The 18,192-nt window shown below is 33.9% G+C and overlaps 2 protein-coding genes across 2 annotated transcripts; one reads left to right on the forward strand and one right to left on the reverse strand.

Moving 5' to 3' along the window:
- Positions 1–9,208: 9,208 nt before the first annotated feature.
- On the reverse strand, positions 9,209–12,147 carry LOC130950938 (beta-glucuronosyltransferase GlcAT14C-like). The gene is made up of 4 exons (XM_057879541.1): positions 11,270–12,147; positions 10,968–11,043; positions 10,459–10,574; positions 9,209–9,818 (listed from the first exon to the last, which is right to left on the reverse strand). Exons 1-4 carry the CDS (start codon positions 11,817–11,819, stop codon positions 9,283–9,285), a joined length of 1,278 nt encoding a protein of 425 aa, XP_057735524.1. The 5' UTR covers positions 11,820–12,147; the 3' UTR covers positions 9,209–9,282.
- Positions 12,148–13,835: 1,688 nt separating this feature from the next.
- On the forward strand, positions 13,836–18,173 carry LOC130947637 (uncharacterized). Its single transcript, XM_057876346.1, has 10 exons — positions 13,836–14,073; positions 14,146–14,434; positions 15,133–15,339; positions 15,480–15,582; positions 16,164–16,243; positions 16,346–16,423; positions 16,696–16,787; positions 17,100–17,211; positions 17,455–17,583; positions 17,795–18,173. The coding sequence occupies exons 2-10, from the start codon at positions 14,150–14,152 to the stop codon at positions 17,909–17,911; spliced, it is 1,203 nt and encodes a 400-aa protein (XP_057732329.1). The 5' UTR covers positions 13,836–14,073; positions 14,146–14,149; the 3' UTR covers positions 17,912–18,173.
- Positions 18,174–18,192: the final 19 nt, after the last annotated feature.

Consider the following 18,192-nt stretch of genomic DNA (forward strand, 5'->3'; position numbering starts at 1 on the left):
TAAAAAATTAATTTTTAAATAGTTAATATTAGTTAATTTTTTATTGCAAATAATTTATTTAATTTTTATTTTTGTCGAGGGTTTAAGATTTTAGATTAGAATTTAAGATATAGAATTTAATATTTAAACTATAGATTTTAAATAAAATTTAAAATAAAAAAGCTGATATTGATTAAAAAAATATTTCTCTATTTAAACTCTAACACCATGGACATATCCAATTTAAATTATAAAAATATTATTTATATATTAAAATTAGTTAATATATATTTTTATATAAATATATATACAATCTAATTTATTATTAATATGTATTTTATATTTTAATATGTATTTTATATTAATAACTAATTTGGATGATAAATTTTAGTGGAACCTAACATTAGTTGTTTAAGTTAATAGACTAATAGTAATGCATTTTGTAAGATGTGATATTGTGATCATGATGCTAATCTCTTGTTTTCACAATGAAAGTAAACATAACAAATAAAAAAGTGTGGTGGAATGTACCTTTGGGGTACGGTGTTATTGGTTAAATATATAGTTTAACTTCCTTTTTAAATTGTATTTGAAGTTTTTTAACCTACACATTGACCTTTCAATAGTTGTTTTTTTTTTTTTAGTTATAATTTAGCGACTAAATCTCTAAAATGGTCTCTCATATTTATAGTTTTTATTATTTTAATTTTTTAAATTTAAAATAATCTATACTAATTTTCAAGATTTAGTTTTGAGCACCATTTTAGTCTATAGTTCCTTTCTAATATCGAATCAACGAATTAAGTACTGAATTGATTCTGATTTACTGACATGCTTGACACATGACTAAACAACGTCGTTTTGTTTAGGCACTTAAACAAAAATAAAAACAAGAAAAAAAATTTATATGATGTATAAATTATTATATCTCTCTTTTCATTCTACAAATTATATTGTTTTTGCTTTATTTAAGAACTAAAATGAAAAAACTATTTAACTATGTATCGTGTGATAAGTCAAAACTAATTTAGTATTATATTCATTGACTAAACGTTAAAAAGAATCAAAAAATCAATATGATGTATGAAATTAGATCTCGAAAATCATTATAGTAAATTCTAAATCTAAAAGATTAAAATAATAAAAATTGTAAATTGTAAAGACTACTATAAAGATTTAGTCTAACTTAGCTGATAACTAACTACTTTTAATTTGTTTAATTAGGTGGAACTAATTAATTAATTTAATTCGTTACCGTAGCATAACCTTCCTATATAGTAGGTGGCTGGAATGAACCATTTTAAGACCACAACAACTACAAAAGAACCACGTATATGGTTCCACAGTGATTTTGGTCCCAACTTCTAACTTAATTTCTACCCAGTAATAAATAATAATACACTACAACTAACAACCTGAATAAAAATATGAGGTTAAATTAAATACACAACTATATATATAATAATAATAATATCAAGATGAGACACTATTGTTGGTTATTCATAAACATTATGTAACACAAATAATAGAGGGCGTAGATGTGAGGTCTAAATGTGATTCTAAAAAGTGCTCCCATTGTGGTTGCGGTTTAAAGCTATTATTTATTTGAAAGAAGAGAGAGAGAGAGACAGAGAACGAGATATGTGGGTTTTGATGAGTACGTAGATTCTTCTTGTCCCAAAATGGGATTATTATTCATTATGTTTAAACCACATGTTTCATTTGGATTTGAATTTTAAACCATATAGCTTAAATAGTTTAGTTGTCATGGCTCATTCTTAACCATAATTTGGAATCTCCTTAAAATATTCATCAACCCATGGCTATAAACTTTTCAAACTTATTTTAAAGCGATTGTACTGGATGCATGGTTATTGTATACTTTAATTAATAAAGATAGATATTTTTAATAAACTTAATATCTATATCCCTATGTAAGTTGCAACCACATCATTGAGTTATATAAGGTCCAAAATCTTTAGTAAGAATTAAAGGGTATATATATATATATATATTTTTTTTTTATTTTCTCTTTTGAATGAGAAACAATATTGAAAGTTTGAAACCAACTTTTTTTTATCAATTATCAAATCGATCATCATTTTTTGTTTTCTTTAAATTTCTTTTTTTTTTCCTCTTTAATTTACTAATTTTCTACTTTATTAACTGAAAAGGTTATTGGATCTATAACAAAACCGTTAAAATAATTAATTTTTTTGGTCAATTATTTTAAATAACAACAATGTTATCTATATATAAAAAATTAGTCACCATAATAGAAATACATATTTGAAATTTTATAATTTTTTTATTATCCTATTGTAAAAAAAATTATTATTCTACTATGATAAATTTGATTATGTTGTAGCTAATTATTTAATTAAAAATATGTGAATTAATATATATAAATATATACAAATACATAATGTCTTATTTAAGGATTGATTTTTAGTATGCACTTAATATTTTTTTATTTTACATAATTATCTAACCGTGTATGCCTGATAATAATACTAATGATATATTTTAAATAGACTTAAGCTTCAATTGTAGACGCTACTATACATGTTTAATAATGAATGTTGATTGCTATTTAAACAAAGAAAAATAGAGGTACATAATGAGAATTATAAACAATGACTTATTCTAATATTAAGGTTTAAGAAGTAATTTAGGAGTAAAGTATTTTTTTACTTTATTAGATCAATTCTATAATCTATTATTTACAAAAATTATGGTCTACTTAATAAAACCGGTTAAACAAATAATATAAATAGTAAGAGGTTGTTTGAATTATACAATCTTATAAGCATACGAGGTCGAGGTTGACAACTTCAATTGTAATCGTCATGATATGATTATAACACGAATGCATGTCGAGTTTTGGAAGCATTTTGGCCTTTTCGTTTTTTCCTTTTTTTCTTGCCAACCATTTTGATCTTTTGAAAATCTCGCTTTTTTTTTTTTGGGTACATACTTATCACACATTACAGCAATATGTCACGGTAAATTTTTAGAAGGTTAGATTTAACAGTGTTTGTATAGTTTTCTGGAGTACTTGAAAATACTCTAGATGGTTCCGGAACATTCTAGAATGTTCTAGAAGGTCCCGGAATACCCTAGAAGGTTCTAGAAGACTTTAGAAGATCATAGAATATTCTAGAAGAGTGTGGATTGATATAAAAGTATGAAGAGTTGTATGGAACAATCTAGAAGTATTTAGAAAGTAGTGATAGGATAGATATTTATAAAGAAGGTTCTAGATGATTAATCTAGACCATTGATTAGATTTAATCCTAACCATCCATTGAGGAGGTGGATGGCTATAAATAGGAGGTAAGAGTTAGTATGGATGTGTGTGAATCATTTGTAACCAACACTTGAGTAATAAAGTGTTCTTTCCACCAAAGCTTCCTTTCTCTTGTGTTCTTAGCTTTCTTGCTAAGTATTGAGGGTTAGGCTGACTTGGTCTTAGCTCAAGAGGTTGAGTAAGTCCGAGTGCCGGCACGGTAGCGTTGGAGTGTGTCCAAGGCCGTGACAATTTGGTATCCGAGCAAGGTTCGAGAGGGAGCACAAGTGGTTTGTGGGTATGGCTTCAAATATCACCACGGAGCATGTTGAGTCACAAAGGGGAAGGGATACTATTCCTTCTCAATGGGGAGGCAAGAAAGTACGTTCTTCAAGTGAGCCTAGAGGTAAGGACTCTAACTTCTTAGAAGAAAGAGTTTCTATGTTGGAAAATGTTCTATCCTCTATGGATGAGCGGTTCCAAAGGATAGAACATGACAAGGAGACCTAGATGCTTTCAAAGAAAGCATGCTCCAAATCGAAGAGAAGCTTGAGAATTCCTTGAAGCTATTTGAGGAAGTTCGAGTTTGGTTCGAGGAGGCGAAATCTCGACCAACCATTATAAGGGAGACGACAAAGATTGATCTTCCTAAGCCAAAGGAGTTCAAGGGCGTGAGGGACGCTCGAGAGGTGGAGAACTTCCTATGGCAAATGGAGAGGTACTTCGAAGGCCAAGGGGTGGTCGAAGAAGCAATAAAGGTACGCACTGCAGCTCTCTACCTTTCTGATAATGCTACTTTGTGGTGGAGGAGAAAGTGCGTAGATATGGAAAAGGGCACTTGCAACATAACCACATGGGAAGATTTCAAAAGGGAGTTGAAAAGACAATTCTTCCCTGAAAATGTGGTTTATGAAGCAAGGAAGAAGTTGAGAGAGTTGAAGCACAAGAGTATAATTAGTGACTACGTAAAGGAGTTCACTACTCTCACGCTTCAAATCCCCAACTTAGCATCAGAGGATGCATTGTTCTTCTTCATTGATGGACTCCAACCTTGGGCAAAGCAAGAACTACAAAGAAGGAATGTTAAGGATGTCGATGAGGCCATCGTGGTGGCCGAATCACTCACTGAGTATCATAGGGGAGACTCTAAACCCAAGTCTTTCTCCAAGCCTAGTTCTGCTAAAGGTGGGGGAGACAAGGGGAAGAGTTTCTCAATCAAGAAGGAAGGAAAATACTCTTCAAAGAAAGAGTATGAGGAAAAGAAGAAGGCTTTCGTGCCCAAAGGAGGATGCTTCGTGTGCAAGGGGCCACACCAAATGAAGGACTGTCCCAAGCTAGGGACTCTGGCATCTATCGCCGAGGAACGAGAAGCTCAAACTCAAGTAACTGAGTGTGTTGGATCCATCCAACACATAAATGCTGTGAAGGGCAAAGAGGCAAGCACCGCAGAAAAGAAAGGCTTGATGTATGTCAAAGTCTTTATCAATGAAAAACCCGTTATGGCTATGATCGACACTGGTGCTACACACAACTTCATCACGCCTGATGAAGCAAGGAGGCTTGGGTTGAAGATCACCGAAAAGAATGGTTGGTTCAAACCCGTGAATACCAAGGGTGAACCCCTTAAGGGAGTAGCAAAAGGGGTTGAGATGACTCTTGGTTCTTGGAAGGGCCTTGTGGATTTCTCAGTAGCACCCATGGATGATTTTAAAATAGTTATCGGGCTAGATTTGCAAAGGAAGGCAAATATAATACCTATGCCATACTACGACGTAGTATGCATCATGGAGAAAGGGTCTCCATGCATGGTCCCTACAGTCTCTACAGTTGGAGGACCACAGATACTCTCCGCTATGCAACTCAAGAAAGGGTTCAAGAAGGGAGAGATTATATATTTGGCTCTACTACAAGAGGAGTTAACACTTGAAAGAGAAGACGTTCCTCTCGAAATCAAAGAAGTCCTTGAAGAAAATAAGGATGTGATTCCTTCCGAGTTGCCAAAACAACTACCACCTAGGAGGAAGGTGGACCACAAGATTGAATTGGAGTTAGGAGCAAAGCCGCCCGCCTCAACACCGTATAGAATGGCACCGCCAGAACTTGAGGAGTTGAAGAAACAACTCAAAGATTTGCTAGATGCTGGGTTCATCCGTCCATCGAAGGCACCTTATGGCGCACCAGTCTTATTCCAAAAGAAGCATGATGGTTCATTGAGGCTATGCATCGACTATCGAGCACTTAACAAGGTAACCATCAAGAACAAATACCCCATTCCTTTGATAGCCGATTTGTTTGATCAACTTGGTAGAGCCAAGTGGTTCTCAAAGCTAGATTTGAGGTCAGGATATCACCAAGTGAGAATTGCCGATGGTGATGAGCCTAAGACCACGTGTGTCACGAGGTATGGATCGTATGAGTGGTTGGTGATGCCTTTTGGCTTGACCAACGCTCCTGCGACCTTCTGTACCTTGATGAATGAGATCTTTCGACCTTACCTTGATCGGTTTGTAGTGGTCTACTTGGATGACATTGTTGTTTATAGCAATACTTTGGAGGAACATGTAGAACACTTACGAACCGTGTTCAAGATCTTGCGAGAGAATAACCTATATGTGAAGAAGGAAAAGTGTTCCTTTGCAAGGGACGAAGTCCACTTCTTGGGACACATCATTAAAGGTGGAACTCTCTGCATGGATCAAGGAAAGGTGAAGGCTATCAAAGAGTGGGAGCCGCCAAACAAGGTATCTGAATTGAGGTCATTCCTTGGGTTGGCTAATTACTATCGGAGGTTTATCAAGGGATACTCCGCCAAGGCTGCACCATTAACTGATCTTCTCAAGAAGAATCACTCTTGGGAATGGTCAAAGGAGTGTCAAAAGGCCTTTGATGAGTTGAAGGCTGCTATCACAAAAGGACCAGTACTAGCATTACCCGACTATTCAAAAGTGTTTGAAGTCCACACTGATGCTTCTGACTATGCTATTGGAGGAGTTCTGATGCAAGAAGGACATCCTATTGTCTTTGAGAGTCGCAAGTTGAATGATACAGAGAGGCGATACACTGTCCAAGAGAAGGAGATGACCGCAGTGGTGCATTGTCTGAGAACTTGGCGTCACTACTTGCTTGGTTCACACTTCATCGTCAAGACAGACAATGTGGCTACAAGCTACTTCCAAACTCAAAAGAAGTTAAGCCCCAAACAAGCTAGGTGGCAAGACTTCTTGGCTGAGTTTGATTTTGAATTTGAATACAAGTCAGGCAAGACTAATGTGGTAGCTGATGCGCTGAGTCGCAAGGCTGAGTTGGCGGCCATTTCTATGGCTGAAGGAGATATTGTGCATACCATCAAGGAAGGGTTGCATCACGATCCACTAGCCAAGAAGTTAGTGGAATTGGCTAGAGAAGGTAAGACCAAAAGATTTTGGTTAGAAAACGACATTCTCTATACAAAAGGGAGAAGATTATACGTTCCTAAGTGGGGAAATCTGAGAAGGAAGTTGGTAAGAGAATGCCACGACACCAAGTGGGCCGGTCACCAAGGTCAGCGAAGGACCTTGGCACTCATTGAATCTTCTTATTATTGGCCTCAAATGAGAGATGAAGTAGAAAGCTATGTGAAGACTTGTCTTGTGTGCCAACAAGATAAGATTGAAAATAAGACACCAAGTGGGTTGTTGGAACCTCTACCTCTATCAGAGCGACCGTGGGAAAGTGTCTCTCTAGATTTCATTTCTGCCTTACCAAAGTCTGAGGGGTTTGGATCTATTCTCGTGGTAGTGGATCGATTTTCGAAGTATGCTACCTTTATACCCGCCCCTACTGACTGCACTGCAGAGGAGGCAGCACGACTATTCTTCAAGAATGTGGTGAAATATTGGGGATTGCCTAAGAGCATCATTAGTGATCGAGATCCACGCTTCACTGGACGACTATGGACAGAGCTGTTCAAACTCCTTGGGTCAGAGCTTCATTTTTCAACAAGCTTCCATCCTCAAACCGATGGGCAGACTGAGAGAGTGAATGCCTTACTCGAGTGTTACTTGAGGCATTTTGTAAGTGCTAATCAGAAGGACTGGACAAAACTCCTCGACATTGCTCAATTCTCATATAATTTGCAAAGGAGTGAGTCTACAGGGAAGAGTCCGTTCGAGATTGTGACTGGACAACAACCGCTTACACCTCACTCTCTTTCTTCTCCTTACTCAAGGAAGAGCCCTGGATCTTATCATATGATTAAGTCGTGGGAAGAACAAGCAGATGTCACTCGTTCTTACCTCGACAAAGCTGCAAAGAGGATGAAGAAATGGGCAGATAAGAAGAGGAGGCATGTAAGCTATCAAGTGGGAGACAAGGTAATGATCAAACTTCTTTCACAACAATTCAAAGCCTTTCGCAAGGTTCATAAAGGCTTAATTCGTAAATACGAAGGGCCATTTGAAATCATTGGACGTGTTGGGGAAGTTGCTTACAAAGTACAACTTCCTCCCTCTATGAAGATCCACCCGGTCTTCCATGTGAGTATGCTTAAACCATATCACGAAGACCAAGATGAACCGAGTAGAGGTGATTCGAGTCGTGCTCCGCCTGTGGTGATTAGATCCTTCGATAAAGAAATCGAAGAGATCTTAGCTAATCGCGTTGTGAGACGAAGAGGGGTACCACCAAGTATTCAATATTTGATCAAGTGGAAAGGGCTCCTGATAACTGAAGCTAGTTGGGAAGCTCGTGAAGATCTGTGGCAATTCCAAGAACACCTAGAGCGCTATCATGAACAGAACGCGACGAGGACGTCTGCGCATTAGGTGGGGGAGAATGTCACGGTAAATTTTTAGAAGGTTAGATTTAACAGTGTTTGTATAGTTTTCTGGAGTACTTGAGAATACTCTAGATGGTTCCAGAACATTCTAGAATGTTCTAGAAGGTCCCGGAATACCCTAGAAGGTTCTAGAAGACTTTAGAAGATCATAGAATATTCTAGAAGAGTGTGGATTGATATAAAAGTATGAAGAGTTGTATGGAACAATCTAGACGTATTTAGAAAGTAGTGATAGGATAGATATTTATAAAGAAGGTTCTAGATGATTAATCTAGACCATTGATTAGATTTAATCCTAACCATCCATTGAGGAGGTGGATGGCTATAAATAGGAGGTAAGAGTTAGTGTGGATGTGTGTGAATCATTTGTAACCAACACTTGAGTAATAAAGTGTTCTTTCCACCAAAGCTTCCTTTCTCTTGTGTTCTTATCTTTCTTGCTAAGTATTGAAGGTTAGGCTGACTTGGTCTTAGCTCAAGAGGTTGAGTAAGTCCGAGTGCCGGCACGGTAGCGTTGGAGTGTGTCCAAGGCCGTGACAAACAGCTAAGATCAATTACACTTGGTGAAATTCGAGCCCAAAATTTTCAAGTAAAAAGAGAAATTATACCATTTAAACTATAATTTATTAACAAAAATATTGTTTTTTATTCCTTCATTTTTCTTTTTTTAAGGTCAGATATCCTTTTATTGGTATTTCTTTTTATTAGTCACTACTAATGTTTTTTGTTATTGGTCGTTTTTTTGGTGATTGAGTGGGCCTAAGCCCAAGAAATAAAAAACAAAATTTTAGTCGGCCCAAATTACACTTTTTGGGTCCAAAACCTAACAAATAACAATAGCAGCTAAAATTAATTTGGGTTGGTCGAGTGGTCAGCTCACTCGTTCGCTTAAGTAAGTGTCGGGAGTTCGAACCCCGCCTTGTGCATGCGGCCAGCGGGCAGCGGCAGAACCTTAAATAGAGATCAGATCCGCGACGGATTAATCGTTAACCTATCGGGTTGGGGATATTTTGGGCAAAAAAAAAAAAATTGGTTAAATAACAATATATGATATCTCTTAATATGCTGCACTCATATTCGAACTCCGTTTTAATCTAAGTCCTATAAAGCCTACAAAAGCATAGTGAAAAAATTCATCTCAATAGTTAACATAATGTGATGGAAAAATCATACATTTTAATTTGCAACATAAAATTTGTCACCCCATTTTGTGGAATTGGCAAGATCTAGTTCTAAATACCCCATTATTCACAATTTCATCTAACATAGTCTTAAGCTTAATGCCATAAGAACTTGGCTTTACACTATCAATGTTACCATATACTGAACACACTAAATCTGCCTCATCATCTTCTATGCTTGAAGAACACCACTCACCCTGAACCAATCCATTAGATGAACGATTAAGAATCAAATCATCAATTTTATCAAGAACAAGATCACCTTCACCAAATGGTCTTGCAAAAGCAGCATCACCATTTTCCAGCATTGTGTCATAGTGTGACAAATCAAGCAATTGGGACTCAGTTGGATCAGTGTCCCAAAGACTGTACCTTAGATTAATGTCCAATGTTGTGTTTTGGAACTCTGGTGAGTTGCACAACACAGTGTGGAAGTAAGATTCAAGAGGGTATGCCACATTGCTGAAGAACATTAGTAGTTTTCTTGGTAAGTTGTCCCAACCTTGGATGCAATATTCCATAAATGCTCTTGTAAGAATCACCCATGGTGAACCTAAAAATATTGAAAATATTTAGTAACAAAAAAAATTTAAACAAAAAAGTCAGAATTTATCTTATTGAGTATTTATTAATTTTAGTAATAATTGATGAATTTTAAATAAAACAAGTTAGGACTGTTTTTTTTTTTTTTTGTCTCTTTACTATTATCGAATAATATCATGTAATTTTATTAGATACGTTTTTATTTTTTATTTAAAAATATTTTGTATCATAATTTACTAATGTAAGTAAGGTAATACTATTCTAATTAGGTGTTTATAGTTTCGCTAAATTTTTAATTAGATATTTATCTATATTTTTAACATTTATATAATCAATTTATAAGAAAATATTTATAATCAAATCTCTATACTATACAAGAGTTTTCCAACTAAAGTTTAAAAATTTTATACTCTAAATTTTTGTACTAAACAAATGTTTGCATATAAGGACTTAATTACAAAATATTTAAATTAGAACTTTTTTTTTTACTTAAAATGTACTTATGCTGTAAAAAAAAACTTGATTACCAAAAGTGTTCAAATTATAAAGTTCAAATTAAATATTTTCATACAACATAGTTATAGGAAATTAATTGCAATAAGAATTTGATTAAAAACAATAATGCTTATAAGCTTAGAATTATGACTGACCTAGGAATATGTTAAAGGCATCTGGGGTTTCTCTGGACTCAACAGCAAAGAACAGTGGACTGCTCTTTTCATAATGTAAACTTGGATCTACCACTATTTGATTCATGTTTCGTTGCCTGCATCATCATATCATGAATATTTGATTGAGACTTAAGAGAGTAAAAAAATTGAAATTAATATATTACACAAATTAAATTCGGTAAAGAAGAAGAAGAAGAAAGAATAAGATGTTAACGTGTATCTATTTGACAGTCAGAAAAATAGTCATATTAGAGAGACAAAAAATAGACGGAATTTACCTTATTTAGCATTTATTAATTACTGTAGTAATTAATGAATGTTAAATAAAACAAATTTGGACTGATTTTGGTTAAATTTTTTTTATTACCAAACATTTCCATAAGACAAATTATGATGACATCACTAGATTATTTTATCATAGCTAAGTGATAAGTTGTGCATAATTAAGGAAATAATATAATCTAGATCTTAATTTGGTGATGACATACTCATTTCGAAGTGTCCTGTTAGTGTAGTGAATGAAATTGAGGTATGTTGGCATGAATGTGAAAGCATGAAGGATATCTGCACCAAAAATTGATGACTAGTTAAGAATTACTATGTTGGTGAAAAAGAAGATCATCACAAGTATGCAAATTGCATATTACAAGTTTATAATGAATCATAGTAGATTCTTTGTCTTCTGTATATCAAAAGATAAATGTTCTGTACTTGTTTAGGCGTCATTAAATTGTTAAAAAAATATATTTTTTTATCGAACACTTGTAAATAAAACTTAGTGAATACGTACCATCCTGAGTCGCTATAGGATAATCCGAAGCGCTCAAGGTTATGAACCAATCCCAATGTTGGTTCATTCTAAGAAGAATAGCAGCTGCATGAAGAGGAGCAGAAAGTGAAGAAGATCCCATCCTATTAATGGCATAACTACTCCCAATAACATCAACATTCCCAAATGCCTCAAAAACTCTATGGGATTTAACTGAGAGAGCCAAATCAATTCTCTCAGACTCAGTGGATTCATCATCAAGCTGAACAAGATACTGGTTTCTTGGATGGTATATAGCCTTCAAAAGCCTCAAAATCTTCTTGTTTTCTCCTTTTGTGCCAATGATCCAATATGCAAAACTTGGAGGGTACCCTTCACCCTTTCTTACAACTCTTTTAGGACTACTGAATTGTTGTAACTTATTTGTGGCTTTGGAATAGGAAGATCCATTTGGAATTTGAAGATTCAATCTTGAGAATATTGCTCCAAACAAGAGCAAACAAACACCAAAGGCTAGAAGGCATAATAGCCTATGATCCATTCCCCTGCATGGAAATTTTGGATTCCTCATTGAAATGGGATTTGAGAAAAGATTCAAACTTCAATCTTCAAAGGCTTGAATTCAGATCGGTTCGGCCGTGATCAAAGAGTTCATCTCTTCTAAAAGCAGGATCAGAACATGGTGTGAAAAGGGTATCTACAATTTGAACCTGTGACTTTAGAGACTCACCCTTTGTCCAGAAGATGGTGCTGCAATAAAAAAAAGCTGTCCTTGATCTGAATTATGGGATATAGAGATTGAAGATGATAATATAGTACATTAGGGAAAGACATCTATAATGATAACTAGTTGATCAATAATTCATCCTAAAGCAAAAGGAGTAAGGTGAAAAATCAGTGTAGAAGGTGTGAATGTGATTGATATAGGGAGAAAAAAAAAAGGTTGGAGATGTTGAAACTTGTTAACTTGCACCTAACATTTGGAAACTTGAATTGGAAGATAACAAAAGCAGGGTAGGGTACTCTTCTTTTAATTAAAAAAGAAGCATTAATTTGTTCATTGAATGGACTAGATTTATTTTTTTTTTCTTTTTTGGTTACAAAGATATTTATAAGTTACCTGTTTGCATGATCACATTTTTTTTTTCATGATGGAATGTTAGTCTTCTAATCATGAAAAGCAAATAGGTGTTTTCCTTTGAACACTAGAACTATAAAGGATTATGAGTAATATATGGATATTGATGGCATTATTCTTTTGGAAGATTCATGAAGAAAATGTTAACACTTTATGGTCTCTACATCATTCTAAACTTCATTTTTTTAATGATTTTCTTGAACAATATGAATAACGGACCCTAAAATTAGCCTAATTCAAGTAAAATATACTACATTCTAAATTACTCAACTAAATCTTAGTATTAGAATAATCATCCGCACACCCAATAAATTAAACATCTGATATATTCATTGTTCACATTATTTAATATTTTCATTAGCTACCTATACTTTACTTTTTTTGAAATAACATTGCCAATGATATTCCATAATTTCATTCAATAAAAATTAGTCATCAATGTATATATTATTTCACATAATTTTTTTACTAAATAATTCATAAAAAAAGTAAGCGAATAATCAAATTTGTTTATAAGATATCAAATATATATTTTTATAGACATTAATTTATTAATAATTAATTTTTTATGTACACATAATATAATTATTTAATTATTATTAATATACTACTGATTATGTATAGAAAGACCTATCAAAAGACTATTAAAATTAAGTATTTTTAGTAAAAAAAAATAATTAATTTTGGTTTAAATATAAAATAAATATAAAAAATATTAATCATTTAACATTTGTGATATGATTTTTGATTACTATGTTGGCTTATATGAAGTTTGGTTGATGCATCAAAATAATTCTCCCTTCTTCAATCTAAGATGATAAATTTAATCTCAAAATCAAATAAAGATCTTTTAAAACTTATAGATATTTTATTACCAAATTTTATTTTCCTAAAAAATTTTTCTATAATATTTTCAAATTAGGAATTTAGTTCATAAGATTCATGTACCAACTAAAAGGGAAAAAAATTATAGGATTCATTTATATTTTTTCAGGTTTCTAGACACAATATTTTATTCCTATCCATTTAAAACATATTGTATATATCTTTGTCAATCTTAAAAATTACTTTTAATTAGTGTCTATAAATATATATTATTTTGATTTGATTTAGTTTTAATTCCTACAGATTTTTTCTTTAGTTATTAAATTTGACTCGCTATTATATCTTAATTATTTACTTATGATAACAAAAATTAAAAATTAAAAATTTTTATATTCTTAAGAAGAAAATAAATACTTTAAAATAATTAAAATTCAAAACCACGATGAATCAAAAGAGGGAAATAGAGATAAACATAACACACAAAAAATGATAAAATAAAAAATGATCTATATATTGTGATCCCTTTTTTCTTCTCTTTGATTTGTTTCTTATTTTAAGCTTAATAAATAATAATTAATAATTAATTAATTAATCAATTAATTGAAATTGAATGGAATCTGATTCTTCATCCTCATCCAGGGGCCACGGCGGAACAAAGCAGTCTCCACCATCCCAATTCTCATTCCTCTCTCTTTCTCTCTCTCTCTCTCTGCAACATTTGATTCTGTATTCTATATTCCATCATTCTAATCCATTCTTCTCTGCACTCAAAAACCCTTTTTTTTAGCTCTTCACATCGTTCTAATGAACACTCATTAAACCCTTCAAAAACCTCTTTTTGTATCTTCTGCCAATCCAAAAGGTAAAGTTGAACTCTTTTTGATAAGAATCGTGGTTCATTTCAGTTCAGTTTAGATTTTTTCGGGTTTTTCAGTTCCATGGAAGCACTATTGTGGAGCTGCGGTTTCATCCCCAAAACCCAAACGAAGCTCAACTTATCTCCACACTCTTATTCACTTCCCCGCACTCATTCTTGTTCAATAACCAATCCACCACCTCAATTCCTCAAAATCAAATTCGCCAATCACTCACAGTTTCAGCTTCTTCGTCTCTGTGCTCTCCCCAGTGATCTTCCCACCGAACCCAATGAAGAAGAAGCACTAAACAACAACAACAACATTGGCTTTCTTTCAAACGAAACGGTGCCGTTTTCTGACCCTCAGGTAATCTTTTCTCATATTCTAACATTCAATGTTATGATTTTTTTCAATGTGCAAAGCTATTCTATATAGTTTTCTGGTGTTGCATAATGCATACTCAAATACTAGATAGTTTCTCAGTGGTTAACACTAATCATGTCATAAGAAAATTAGGCCAGTCTTTTTGTTCTATGGTTTATTGTCGATTTCCTAATTCAAAATTTTGTCTTTTGTGTCCGAAGATTTGGAGTAAAGCACCACATAGGTTGATTTCCCAATCGTGTTGTTTGAAAAATTCAAACATTATTGGTTTCGCGAAACTGGTGCTTTGTCTGAATTTTTGGCTCATACTGCTGCTCAAAATTGCCCTGCACATTCATCAAGTAAATGAAGTAATGCATAGTGTTACCATTGCTCTGGCTGATGTATGATCTCATGTATTTGCTTATATGTTGGTGTTAGTGTGTTGAGTTTGAATTGTTACGTCGTGCGTCGTGCATCCAAATATGACTGTGTGTCGGTGAATCAATGTAATGCTAAGCTTATCAATTTTAAGGGTGGTTTTGCTGAATTGTATGTATTCCTACATTCAAGTCTTGTTAGGTTGTGATGTGTTATTGTGTGTGAATGTGTTTTATTCTACTTCACTGTTCATGTGAAGTTGAATGAATAGTGTTTTATCATCGACATTATACTCAGTTGGGTGGCCTTTTGTTCTGAAGGAAAATTTAAGCAATTCCTATAGTATCGACAAAGATAAGGATGAGCCATTACATTCAGACATGCAATGGACAACTATGACTCCAGGATCTGGTGGGGGTTCCAGGGCCGGACTTTTCAGGACACCAATTTCTGGTGGTGTGCAGAGTGCAACCTCAGCTCATGGTTTACCTAGACCGGCCTTAGCAGTACGCAATTTGATGGAGCAGGTAAGGAGGTACTAATGTTGCTGGGGTAGCTTATATGCTAGATTTTATTGTTGTATATTCTTAGAGCTGAATTTTAGAATCAGTTTTATTCACAGTTTCTCTTTATACTTTTCAATTACCTTTTCCTTCTGTCATTTAAGGCCAGATTTGCTCATTTGTGCACTGTAATGTCACGAATGCACCACCGACGAGAAGGATATCCATTTGGTTCCTTGGTTGACTTTGCACCAGATTCGATGGGCCGTAAGTCAACAGTTTTCTACATTAGTTATTTGACACTCACTCATGAATATTTTTTCGCATGTCGATTACAATGCTTGGTTGTTCATGACGGTACAAATAAGGTTGATAGTGGATTAAGGTTTGGAGTTCTACTGCAAGGGAACATGTTTGTTAAGAAAGTTAAATAATTGTAAACTGGGCATGTGATATAAATGGTTCCAATATATTTTTTATCCTCTCTTGGAGAAGATTGGGAGTAGCTTAGGCCTTGTGGTGAGTGAGTTCAATGTTCCTGCTTTAGTTGGAGCATGAAATGCATAAGACTCCAATCTAGTTGATGGTTGTTTGTAGTACTTCATAAGCATGTTTAAAATATGATGAAATAAATTAAAGATTCATAGTCTAACTCAAGATTCTTTCCGTTATTAAAGATTTCTCCTTTGCATAAGCTAAATAGAATGTTTCATTTCTGAAGTTTGTCTTGTGGTTATCTTTGCCATATCTTGTAGGTATATATCAGAATGAATATTTGGACTATTATGGTTTACTTGTTTGTTCATAATGTTTATCTATATAACGTGCTTTATATTCTGGTTTTGCAGACCCAATATTTTCTTTTTCACCTCTTGCAATTCACACAAGGAATTTGTTAGCTGACCCAAGATGCACGCTTGTAGTTCAGGTTTGCAATTTAATATTTCCCAAGAGCATCTTATATTTCTGATTCCTGTTTGCAATTTAATATGTCTCGATCTATGAGTTTTATTGACTCTTAATTTTATAGATACCTGGATGGAGTGGCTTGTCCAATGCAAGGGTGACCATCTTTGGGGATATTTATCCACTTCCAGAAGATCAACAGGTTATTTACTGATTAATTTGATTTTGTGGAGAAGAAATTGTTGAGCTTATTGCAGATTTTTACATAACTGGGTCCAAGCCCGGAGAAAAGAGGAGGAGTGTGTTAGGCCCTCAACAGCCAAATGTAAAATTCTGTTGAATCAGAATGACATAGAGAAGAAAATGTGAACATTTTTAATGAAAAGGCAAAAGAAAAAATTGTACTAGCAAATATGGTTATAGCTAACTGCAATTTGAGGATTATTTGCTCATGGTCTTTCTTTGCACCAATAGGAATGGGCTCATAAGCAGTACATTGCGAAACATCAACAGGGGCCTTCTCAACAATGGGGCAACTTCTACTATTTTAGGATGCAGAGTATAAGGTTTGCTGCTATCTGATTATAGTTCTTTATCAAATTGATACAGTTGCAGCCATTGCCGAGTGTTATCGAACAAAATCTCCGCGCATATATTTTTCGGGGCATTCTACCTGACTTTGCTTTTATATATTTTGACAAGAGTTTTTTGTTTTGTTTGTGTTTTTGGGTTGAATTATAAATCATTCTTATTTTGGATGTCTGGTGAAAGATGTCTTTTTGTTGTTACCTTTGAAAGCTTCCACAATATATATATAGCACTTGCATACAATAACATAAATGTGGAATTGGGAATAATTGGTTCCTCGTCAATGGCAGTGACATATATTTCATTGGAGGCTTTGGTACTGTTGCTTGGGTGGATGTAAAGGAATATGAGACCCTTCAACCTGATAAGATCGCAGTTGATGGTGGTGAACAGAATCTAAAGGTAAACTTTTCTGAAACCTTACTCATGGAATAAAAGGATATATAAAATCTCATTTTGAAAACATTTTTAATGTTCTTCAAAATAGTTTGTCTATTTTGCCCCACTATAACAACTTTACCAGACATTGATATCTTGTCGTGAATCATCATTTCCAAAAATTTTAAACTGTTAGACAAATATACACATATAGTTAACCGTTACATCTTCTCATTGGTTGATTTGGTTTGGTTTTTGAAACAATAGGAACTCAATGCCATCTTCTCAAAGCCCCTAAAGAAGCTTCTATCCAATGATGAGACCGAGGTAGATGATGCCGCACTCATATCTATAGACAGCAAAGGGACTGATATAAGGGTCCGTCAAGGTGCCCAGGTAAGCTTCTTCGACACAACGGTTGGATTAGTTTTCTAAGGCCCTATTTGGTTTCCATATTCATTTTGTGTTTTCTGTTTTTAGAACTTTACAAAGAAATTAGTGAAAACAAGAAACCGAGATTTGATTGTTTTCGCTTTTTCCTTTACAATTCTTTACCATTAGTATTTGTAGCTGCTGCTCTCTAATATTTCAATCTCATTCTATTCAGTTCAACATTCAAAGGATATCATTTGATGAAGGACAAAGTGTAGAAACCTTAGAAGAAGCCAAAGAAGCTCTCCGGAAATTGATACACAGAGGAAAAGTGTACAATTTGCAGAAATGAAAAGAAGAAAGAAAAACATGAAGATGCCTAACATTATCCTCTCCTCTTTCCCAGACAAGATTTGGAACTCTTAGAGTTTTCTAATCTTTGACTTTTTTGGACTTGTTAATTTCATGCCCCGGAAATTGTATTATAATATTATATGCAAAAAGAAAAAAACTGCATGGATTGTGGGTTATAACGCCATTGTCAAACTAGAAACAACATAATCATCTCAGAACTTTAGAAATAATAATAATAATATGCCATTTATTTCTTTTTTATTATTACTAAGATGTTAC

The sequence above is a fragment of the Arachis stenosperma genome, chromosome 9 (assembly GCF_014773155.1).
Source record: "Arachis stenosperma cultivar V10309 chromosome 9, arast.V10309.gnm1.PFL2, whole genome shotgun sequence".
Taxonomy (NCBI): domain Eukaryota; kingdom Viridiplantae; phylum Streptophyta; class Magnoliopsida; order Fabales; family Fabaceae; genus Arachis; species Arachis stenosperma.

What these genes read in the sequence shown, in the direction of transcription:
- LOC130947637 (XM_057876346.1), top strand. Translation starts at nt 14,150, where the DNA reads ATGGAAGCACTATTGTGGAGCTGCGGTTTCATCCCCAAAACCCAAACG. An exon ending in TGCCGTTTTCTGACCCTCAG is followed by an intron (nt 14,435 to 15,132) that starts GTAATCTTTTCT and finishes TTTGTTCTGAAG; the next exon opens with GAAAATTTAAGCAATTCCTA. An exon ending in GGGTCCGTCAAGGTGCCCAG is followed by an intron (nt 17,584 to 17,794) that starts GTAAGCTTCTTC and finishes CATTCTATTCAG; the next exon opens with TTCAACATTCAAAGGATATC.
- LOC130950938 (XM_057879541.1), bottom strand. Translation starts at nt 11,819, where the DNA reads ATGAGGAATCCAAAATTTCCATGCAGGGGAATGGATCATAGGCTATTA. An exon ending in AACAGGACACTTCGAAATGA is followed by an intron (nt 10,575 to 10,967) that starts GTATGTCATCAC and finishes ATGATGATGCAG; the next exon opens with GCAACGAAACATGAATCAAA. An exon ending in TGCCTTTAACATATTCCTAG is followed by an intron (nt 9,819 to 10,458) that starts GTCAGTCATAAT and finishes CAATATTTTTAG; the next exon opens with GTTCACCATGGGTGATTCTT.